The sequence below is a fragment of the Nelumbo nucifera genome, chromosome 5 (assembly GCF_055504915.1).
Source record: "Nelumbo nucifera cultivar China Antique chromosome 5, China Antique-T2T, whole genome shotgun sequence".
Lineage (NCBI taxonomy): Eukaryota > Viridiplantae > Streptophyta > Magnoliopsida > Proteales > Nelumbonaceae > Nelumbo > Nelumbo nucifera.
The window spans coordinates 54463834-54474871 of NC_142653.1; the positions used below are offsets into that span (position 1 = coordinate 54463834).

At 38.0% G+C, this 11038-nt stretch overlaps 1 protein-coding gene across 1 annotated transcript; it reads right to left on the reverse strand.

Annotated features, from left to right (window-relative positions):
• LOC104596759 (uncharacterized) lies at positions 1–932 on the reverse strand. The gene has a single exon (XM_010258039.3). It carries the CDS (start codon positions 897–899, stop codon positions 198–200), a length of 702 nt encoding a protein of 233 aa, XP_010256341.1. The 5' UTR covers positions 900–932; the 3' UTR covers positions 1–197.
• Positions 933–11038: the final 10106 nt, after the last annotated feature.

Consider the following 11038-nt stretch of genomic DNA (forward strand, 5'->3'; position numbering starts at 1 on the left):
CGGATATGATGACCCGCATGGGAGATAGGAAATTGAGCTAAAGTATAAGCCACTTTATTACAAGATCCGGGTGAAAAACAAAAAGAACATTAAGATCAGGTTGCACACTGATTGATAAAATTGCAGAACATATTTTGGCTTCTACAAAACAAAAAACAAAGAGAAAAAGGAGAAACAACGTCGACCCAGTTTCATTTCTAGCTATGATATGCCTGGGAAGCGGCGTAAGGAGGGTAGTGGTTGGTGGTGGAGGAACTTTTCTTCCTTGAGAACAAGAGATCTCCCACAAGAGGAATTATAGGCTTCTTCTTCAGCATCTTTCTTTGCTCCTTGCTTATTCCAAAATAACCTTCTTGGTCCAAAACACTTAGTACTTCAGCTAGTGATGATGAGTATTCCATCCTTGGTATTGGGTCCTTTGTAATCTCTTCTTTACTTATACCATCCCGCCGACAACCTCTCTCTCCTGTTACCGCTTTCCCTGAAGCGGCAGCCTCGGCCTCTGCCAACTTAGACATGTTGTCGTGAAGTTCTGCATTCAGTGAAGCCAACGCTATCACGGTTTCTGACTCCTTCTCCTTCAGCGATTTTAGCTCTCGTTTCGTTTCCTCCAGTTCAGCTTCCAGCTTCTTCAATGCATTTGCCAAAGAAGACTCGTCATCCATAGCAAGCCTGTGATTCGATAATGGAGGCGAAGCTGGTGATAGCTGCAGGAACGTGGTTCGTTTTGTTTCCCTTTTGGGACTTGTGCAAGGCTTTTGATCAGAAGAGTTGATCTCATTATGTAGAAACAGCTCACCGAAGATTGAGATGGCTTCCTTGACTGAACGAAATGGGCGAGAACTATCAACCATGTATTGATTATTAATGGACGTATCCTCGGAGGGTTGGGTTTCCATGAGTGGGAGAGAGGAGTTTACCGAGTGAGCATGTGTTCTCAGTGAGAATAATGATGAATGCAGAAGAGGTGCAAATATTTGATCATGGCTAGCTGTTGGTTTTCTTTGCTTGCACTTCACAGTAAGACAGACGAGTATATGAGAGAGAGATATAAGTGGTTAGAAACTCTTGTTTGAAGGTAAAGGAACAGTAGATACAATGATGTTTGGTGGTTTTGGGGACTTGGGGAGACACGATCACGCAACTTACGGTTAGATTGTGATCCACTGTGAAACAGAAGCTAATCTTGAGCGTCGATTAATTAATGAAAGTTTGTTCGTACAGTTTGGTTGATCACTGATTAGTGATTAAGCATGCAGTACATAGCTGTTGGTGGTGTTTTAGTAAATTGAATAATTCCTAACTCCTATAAATATCCTTGCACTCCTTCGTTTTCATTCCATAAATTCTCATATTTTTTCATATTTTCATATACTTACGTACTCTTTCATACATTTTCATACACTTTTATCTTCCTTTTCTCCTTTTCTCCTTATTTCCTAATTCTCAATTTTATTCTAAGTTTTAATAATAAAAAGGTTTGTTCAATTGTCTAAAGATAACAGTTTGGGAGGTTTAAAAGTTTTATTAGTTGAAATCAAGTTAGAATAGCACATTGTTGGACTATGTAAGTATAATTAGTTTTCATTTTTTCTAAACTTAGAATTTTAATATTTGAAATTTATTAAAACGGTCATTTTTTCTCAAAACCATTATCTTACAATTTCGATGGCGTCCAATCATAATATCGAAGTAGATGTCAATAGCAGGTACCAAGGAATTGGATGACAAGAAAAATTATATGAATAATGAAGGCTTGGAAATATGCCTGGTTTTGAAGGATTGGTTAGATGTAGAGGACAAATTGAAAGGTCGGACATATAATAAATCAACTAATGATTCACTAAATGGTGCGAATCAAGTACAATATTTTTTACAATATTCAATAATTGAACAATATTTTTAACATTATTGCAAATTTTGATTTTCAATTTTATTTGAAAGTTATTTATGATTTTCCAATCTCAATTTCATTATTATTCTTTTCCAAATTACATTATAACTTTTTTCTAAATTTAATTTATTATTTAATATATGTTTAATTGATTGAATAAATTGCATACATTAAATTTTAATGAAATAATTTTTTTAAGACTTTCTTTTGAATTTGATGTATAATTTGTTAATTGTTTGTGTTTTTGTTAATTTTTATTTTTAATTTTCTATAATTTTCTCTAAGCAAACAAAAAGAGTAAAAAAAGATTGGCCCATGGGCCTACCTGGCCTGGGATGGGCCCACTAGGGCTCGGGCTGTGTTGGGCTTCCCTCTTGAAGAATTCATGTCGAGAAGGTAGGGAAGGATCCACTATATTGTGGGTGGTCGACAAAAATGGCTAGCACAACCCACACTACAACTCTACTGCTTGAAATCATTAAAAGTAAATTTCCAAGATTACAACAGTCAAAATATTTTTTGAGGAATTAGGATCTCCTAATAATACATGTCCCAACTCTTTTCCAACATGATTTGACACCGCACACCTTACCATGAACCTAAGGAGTTCACATCTCTGCCCCACAACACATCCCTGTCGTGTATTGGGAACATCTCCCGATGATAGTACCAGTCTCGATGATGTCATCATCGGGAGATGTTCCCAATACACGACAGGCATGTGCTGTGGGGCGGAGATGTGATCTCAAACCTAAGACCCACCATAAAATTGGAGCTCGCCATGCATGAGATGTGTGGTGTCCATTGGTGTTGAAAGGGTGTTGGAACATGTTTCTTTAGCAAGAGAATTGGGACCCATAATAAAATTGGGAGCCCCCATCTCATGCCCACAAAACTCATTCCATCACCTTTATAGTTTGATTTGACATGGCACATCTCATCATGAGTCTATGACCCACCATAAAATTGGGGCCTGCCATGTAAGGGTAGTGCCAAATCATTGTGTGCTCATAGAGACTGAATCTGCTCCTCACACCTGGCACCTCACATGCACATCCTATCATGCATTGGGAACATCTCCCTTACTTATTAGTTATTATTTACAGGAGATGTTCCTAATGCACGGTGGATGTGCCTGTGAGATGCCCATTTGTGAGGAATAGATCAATAGTGAAAAAAAAACCCCAAACTTGGGATAAGTGGACTGAAATCCACCTCAGAAATTTAAAATTACATCCCCCCCTATAAACCGCATCCTGCCCATAAAGTTGGCATCAATCCACAGGCAGGATTCATCTGGCATATACGATGGGGTCAGATTTCTGAGGTAGACTGAACAATAAAAACCCCAATAAACTTTTGCTCCTATTATAAAAAGAAAATTGTCCAAAATCATGGTGAATGATAGGGTCACTACCTCCTTGTTTCTAAATAGTTTTGTACTTTTGTGATGAGGTGGCTTCAACATCCACGGTGAATTTGATTGTTTCCTCTTTTATAACAAGAGTGAAAGCTCCAAAATGTAGCTTTTTGTTACTAGAGCTATATATGATCACCTCACAACTATCTTAGTAAGCCGCAAGACCATAGTGAGAGTATAATGGTTTTGACTAGGGGTACATATTGGTGATGGTGCAGCTTGAAAAGTTAAAACAATGGTCATCTCTAATTCAATCATGCATCTAAGCCATTATACCTTAAACATGTATTTCATGTAATTTCCCTTTCTAAAATGTTGCTATTTAATCTTTTCTTTGAACGAAAGACAATAATGTGATTTGAAGGACCTATACAAATGAAGTAGATACTTCTTCAAAGAAAGAATAGGCAAGTCCTCTACCATTTATCATTACCATAAGCTTCAATAAATCATTCTAATTTGGCACCTTGACCACTTCGTTTCACACATTTGATCTAGCAAGCAATGTACTTTGCTTTGTTATCCATGTATCCTAGGCAAGAGTCATTGATTGTTCTTCTCTTTAAGACCATTGTCGAAAAAGAATTTGGTACGTCTATCAAATGCTTCTAATCAGATAATGGTAAAGAATAATTTAAAATCCATTAATACATGGATTTAAATGGTATTGGATGTCTATCATCTATTCTGCCCACACAACTAAGTGTAGAATTCTATAGTAGAAAGACCTCATTGACATACAGTGGAACATGGCCTTGCAATACTCTCTTGTGCCTCGGTCCCTCACTCTTATTGGTGGGAAGCTTTTGCAACTATTGTTTATCTCAGGAAAAGAACTCCGTCTCAAGTGTTGGAAGGACTTAAATCTTAATTAAACACCGCCTAACCTGTTACAGTTGTTGGCTGAATTTAAAAAAAAAAAAAAAAAAAAAAAAAAAGCCCAAGAACCAATTTCTTGGTATTTTGAAATCTGAATTTCTAGATCGAATCTGTACGAAACTTGGACCAAATTTGAAAGAATAATTAGAACTGAACATACTTTATATGGATTCCATAGATTGTAGCACCTAGAGTGGTAGTTCACACCTAATATCACACCTAAATCAACCTCCAATTGAAAATGACACAATTACATGTGAAGTCGATTCAGCAATACTCTTCTAGCCAATTTAAACTCCAACTGCTTGGGATTCGACACAGCTAGATGAACCGCCTTTTCTTTGAAGTTTTTCTTTAAAAACACAGTAAGGAGTTGATGGGAATTGGATTTTTCTATGCTGGTTTGAACTAGGGTTTTGGGTGCAAGGGAGAAGAGAAAGAGAGCAAGAGAGTGGAGAGAATGCAAGGTTTGCCCCCTTCTCTCTAATCCCTTTTATAGAGGTCTCTCTCTTAATTAGATTAGGTCTTAATCAAAATCAGATTTGGATTAGGACTTAATCCTCTCATTAGAATGGAGTTCTATACCCATTTTCATACCAAATTTGACGTATACCACATGACAACATAAGTTGTCTTGACCTCTTTAATTAGTCCTACTAAAAATTGGCTTAGGCCCATTATCTTTAATGCTTCATATACATAGGCACTACATTGCTTCTTAGGCATGATTATTGTATGGTGTCGGACCCAAAAAAGTCTCATACATGTCCATATGAGTTCATCCCATATTTGGAAAGAGACAAGCCAAATTCACTACACAAGGGAAATTAACCCCTCAGCCAAACAAGTTGGGCTCAGTTTAGGCCCATCACTTAAGTCTAAGTGATCCTTGGGTTCAACCACCCTATGAAACCCAAGGACAACGAACTGATGTGAGATAAAGCCCATCAGGTTATCATCCTTCTAATAGTCTCTTGCCCTTAATCTCTCAACCATAAATAATAAAAAATAGTATTCACATAGAAGAACCGATTTCTTAGTATTTTGAAATAGGAATTTATAGATTGAACCTGCACAAAACTTGGTCCAAATTTGAAACCATAATTAGAACTGAACATACCTAAAAGGAATTCCCTAGATTGTAGCTTCTATAGTGGTAGTTCACACCCAAGATGACATAAATCGACATAAAATTGAAGATGGCACAACTATATGTGAAGTCAATTCAGCAATACTCTTCTAGCCAATTTGAACTCCAATTGTTTGGGATTTGGTGCAGCTATGTGAACCTCCTTTTCTTTGAAGTTTTTCTTCAAAAACACAGTAAAGAGTTGATGGGAATAAGCTTTTTCTGTACTTGTTTGAAATAGGGTTTTAGGTGTAAGGGAGAAGAGAGAGTGGAGAGAATGCATGGTTCATCCCCTTCTCTATAATTCCTTTTGTAGAGGTTTCTTTCCTAATTGGATTAGGTCTTAATCTAAATCATATTTGGATTAGGACTTAATCCTCTCATTATAATGGAGCTTTGTACCCATTCCCATATCCAAATTTGATCTATATCACATGTTTAATGGTTCACATACATAGGCATTACATGACTTAGGTAAATATTGTATGATGTGGGACCCAAAAAGGTCCCACACAAGTCCCTATGAGTTTGTCCCATGTCTGGAAAGAAATAGGCCAAATTCACTGCACAAGGGTAATAAACCCCTGAGCCAAATAAGTTGTATTCAATTTGGGACAAACACTTATGTTTAAGTGATCCTTGGGTTCAACCACCCTATGAAAAACCCAAGGGCAATGAACTGCTATGAGATAAAGCCCATCAAGTTATCATCCCTGTGGCTACCCGACTCAGAGGGAGGATGGAATGTGGATATGGAGTGGAATTGCAACCTAAATTTTTGTGAAATAGAAATCTAGGAAAACCCGAGATTTTTCAAGTTCGATTTGGTTAGGATTTACTTCAGACTATTTCTCTTTGCTCTTGTTTTGGTGGCCATTTGTCTGCCCCTAGAGTTCCTTCGTCGATCGCTCTTCCTGGTTCATGGTGTTAAAAGACTTCGGTTGGCTCCCTTCAACCTGGGTTTCAACTGTTTGTTTCCTCCGCCACAAGAGCTTTTGATTTGCATTTACGATCATCCGCATTTCCCACCTATACCCTGATCCAAGGACCTAATCCAGCCATTTCCTCCATCCCCTCTACTTTCTGTTTAGACTAACCAGTCTCCATAGCTTTCCCATCCACCTTGGTTTCTCTGCAAGATCTTTCTAGGTGACATAGAATACCACACCAATAGTAGAAAATCAACGAGTTTTCATATTGAAAGGAGAGCCAGCTCTCCTTGCCATCACCAAGAGTGCCCTTTGAACTAGTGACTAAGGGCTTTCTCACATCCACCCTAACTCTTATTCTACTCCTCTATTTTTTTTCTTCCTCTCATCCTCTGGATTTAAATCCACAATTTCACCAGCTTCTTTATCTAATAGAATACCTGATTCTCTAGTTCTAAGCTATTGGGACATTTAAGATTCTAACCCACAAAACAACCATATTCATCTGCACCTCCGAGAGTAAAGCTTTCATTAGTATGTTCTTCAAGTCTTTCTCCCTAGAAAAGGATATCCACAAGAGGTCAACACCGGCTCTCCCGATCAGCATCTCTCCTTTAATCCACCACCACATGCTCTTGATTTGATCCACAACCCAGAAACGATCATAGGTTTATCAGATAGAACTTTGGCGTAGAGTCCGATCTTCCAAACTGTGCTCATTGTCAAGATCTTCTTCATTCCTTCTGGCCTCTCTTCTCCGTGCCCCTCCATCAATCCCACTTTCAAACAGAACAGGAGTTATGTAATCTTTGTCTTACTCAGAAGTTCTAAGGCTTTTAGAGATATCCTTTGTCGGTAACTAACAGCTTGTCTCTTTGTCGACTTGATGTTTTGACAAAACATCTTGTCGGTAACTAAGAAGTGCTTTCTGATTATATGTTAGAGAACACATTTTGGATATTGGAATCAACAATCAAGAACCTGTATAGGGTTTAAATTGGTGTCAGAATTTGACTTGAACTAGGTGGGACTCGTCAAACAATCTCAAGATGAGCTTTCTAACTCTGGATGCAATAACCAAATGGCATTGTGTAGCCAATATGTATGTTGACATCTAATGTTGGAACCTATATAGCCAAAATTCGACTTGAATTGCATGAGGTTCATCAAACAATCTATTCATATTCAGATTTATCATCTCTATGGTTCTTTTTGAAAATTTGAAAGAAATTGAAGGATAAAAGAGTCACAAGATATATTTAAGTCCTTTTGAAAAACATGAGGTATGTTTAAGTCGAATAATGAAAATTGAGAATATGTTTCAAGTATTTTACCATTGTTTTTTTTTTTTCAAACCTTCACCCCAGCCTTTGATTCTGATTTTAAGTTGTTTAGAGACTGACCAACTAGCAATTGCTATCTCACTAAGAAAGCAGACAAAGTTCCCAATTCACCCTCTTAGCTCCAACACCTGGCGGCGCTTCACATGAAAATGTAGCCTCTGAAAATGGCTACAAAATAACAAAGTGGAATGGAAAATCTTCGCCTATCTCATCACAATTCAATTTAATCTAAATAGTATAAAGGATTAGAAATGTCTTAATATAAAGTCATCCTCCACTACGTTATTAGGAAGGAACATTACAACCTTCTTGATTTTCCTATTAAGTATGAAAATGCTTTATTTTCTGTCATTAGATCTTATAGTGAAGATTACAATGAACAAAAACATGCTTTATTTATTTATTTATTGTCATTAAAATCTCAAGCGTAGTTCTAGTTGTATGCTTAAATTCATGATCCTACGATATTTGTCTTCTAGGAAATCATCACAAAGTAAAATATATTTAAGGATTCTATGACCCTATAGCTAGGAATGTTAAATCCTTGGGGAAAAAGACTTTTGATTGTTTGGACATAAATAAGAAAACCTAAATTTGAATTTCTAACAGTAATTTGTCTTACAAAATGCAGCTTGATTTGGGTGTATTTAGTACTAAATCATGGTTGTTAAGAGAGATCTCAATTACCTTGTCTACTTGTATTAGTTGTCTGGTGGAGGTGTTCGATCAACATCCGTCTAAGACTCTAAGTAGGTCTTGGTCTAAGAAGTAAGATTTAATCTGATGGAAAAAAAATGAAAAGCTACCGGTTAGGAGCTGTGAGAGAGAGAGAGAGAGAGAGTTTTTGTTGAAAGAACTAATTTATGCCAAAAAAGGTTGAACATTGCTTGTATTACAGGTGTGAAATTTTAATTCTTTTATCAGTCCAAGAAGTGTGGAATTCGAAATTCCTATGGAGAAACTATTTTCTCCTAAGATCAATCTAGGATTAGGTGACCAAATTTCACTTTTAAACTAAGTTAGGATCATACCTGATACGGATACAGGTTTAAGCTCGCAAAGTGGTAGTTTACACCTAAAATTTAGGTCCAAGTTGAGTCTAAAGCTGAAGATGGCACAGTTCTATTCAAAAACTCAATCCAGCAATTCCTATGTGAATCAATATGCATTCAAAGATGTTTCTTTGTGTGCAGTGTGAATGCCTTGAGCAATCTGTGTTTTTTCTAGGAAAACTCAAATAAGAGAGAAAAATCCAACTATCCACATGTCTTGTTAAATTAGTCGTATGACTAGTCACACTAGTCTATAGTATGAAGGGGACGTGGACCCATTACTAGGGATGGCAATTTCCCCCGCCCCGCCCTAAATGGGGCGGGTTTACCTCAACCCTAAACAAGGACGGGACAAGGACAGGGAAATAACTTTTCCTCAAATCGGGTACGGAGCGGGGGTTGGTTTTGTATATAATTCCTGAATCCGCCCCAAACCCGAAAGTAAATTAGTAAAATATATTTAGGTTTAACATTGATATTTAAAATATCTTTAAGTTTTCTTAAATTTTTAAAATCCTAGGATCCTGTAATTTTATTTTTGAATTATCCCTAAAGTATTATAGTTCAATTCTAAAATACCCCCAAATTCCTATATCCTATGAATAAATTGTCCATAAAATATATATTTTTTAAGTAATTGCCTTGGAGCGGGGAAAATTCAGATTCCTCGTCCATGATGGGGAATGGATGTCTCGCCCTGAATCCACCCCGCTACCAGGAATGAGGCAAGGTATCGTGACTTCGGGGCGGGGACGAGGAGGGGGTGCCCCACCCCAAACCTGCCCCATTGCCATTCCTACCCATTACTCAAATAATTTTAATTCACACAATTTGATAGTCCATTAAACTTGAATATTATATGGTGTGGGACCCACTAAGTTCTCATATTAATCCATATGAAACCGACCTATGCAAAGAACTACATGGGCCAAATTCACTAAATGAACTTAATGACCCTCTAACTCAATCGTATTGGGCTTAGAATAGGCCCAATATGTAAACATAAGTGGACTTTGGTTTTAATCGCCCTATGAAGACTAAAGTCAATGAATTAACATGAGAAATAAGCTCATCAAGTTTCAGCCCAAACAGTCCTTTGCTCTTAACATCTCAGTCCATGATATTTATACACAACTCATAGGGAAGGACCTCTTCCATGGTTTTAAAATGTAATGCCACACCCTCTACTTAGATTGATTTCAGGATTAAAAACCCTTTAAAATTCTTTCAAAATAAATTATTTATAAATATAAATATATTTTGTAAAATTAGTTTCAAAACTCTTTGAAATCCATTGGCAATGGCTTTGCATTTCCATCAAAGAGAGTATTAACAAGGATATTCTCTTTGTCTAACAAAGTGGTATTATTATCACAATGATCGTCCACTCAACTGATATTCCAAACTTACCCAACATACCTAGGTATTTGACCCTAGAGAATCTCAATAGTTGGTACATCAAAATGAACTCATTCCAATACTTAATTTAGTACTATTATCAAGTTTGGGGTAAATACAATTTTCTAGTTTTGCCCATTTGTCTTCAAGGTCGAAGGCGTAACTGGAAATGATCTTTGTTCAGTGTTTCAAAAAACACCCAATGATTATACCTAAGGTCGACCCGAGGGATGAAGGCGGGCGCCGAGATCGCCCCAGCGCCCACTCTAGAGCCGAGGGCCGGCGCCGAGCCTCTTCCCCTCATGTCACCGACCTCTAAAACATCTTCAACGACCGTCGCGCTAGGTGCAAGGCGCGCAGCCTCAACTCTGAGCACTATGGCGTTCGTGGTGATCATCATCACGTCCTAGAAGATCGGGACAGTGTCTAGGTCAGGCCCGACCCCATGTACGTTGAACTCTAAGCCAAGCCCGGTGCAGTCAAGGCCAAACTCAAGCAGGTCAAGGAGGGTCGAACCAACACCTCGGCCAAACAAAGCTCTTGCAAAGGGAGAATGGATGCCTTCTTCCTAGATATCATCATCGAGCCCCTGCCTCCGAACTTCAAGGGCCCCGCCTTGGAGATGTACGATGGGAACTCTCACTTGGACGACCACTTGGAAAGCTTCAGGAAATTCATGATCCTATATGGGTACTTTGACACCTTGACGTGCCGAAAATTCCAGGCAACCTTCAAGGGAGCCGCCCGACAATGGTTTTCAAGCTTCCCACCTCGATCCATCAATTTGTGGGACCAATTTTCCAGCATGTTCCTTGCATGCTTTATTAGTAGTCGGCATCCTCAGAAGAGCATTGTCTCGCTGATGACTGTAAACCAGAAGCGAGGAGAAAGCTTGCAGTCATATATTGACCACTTCAACAAAAAAGAACTAGAGGTCTGCGACCTCGACCCCTGGTCTCCATGCATGCTACCATCAACAGCCTCCTCCTCGGCT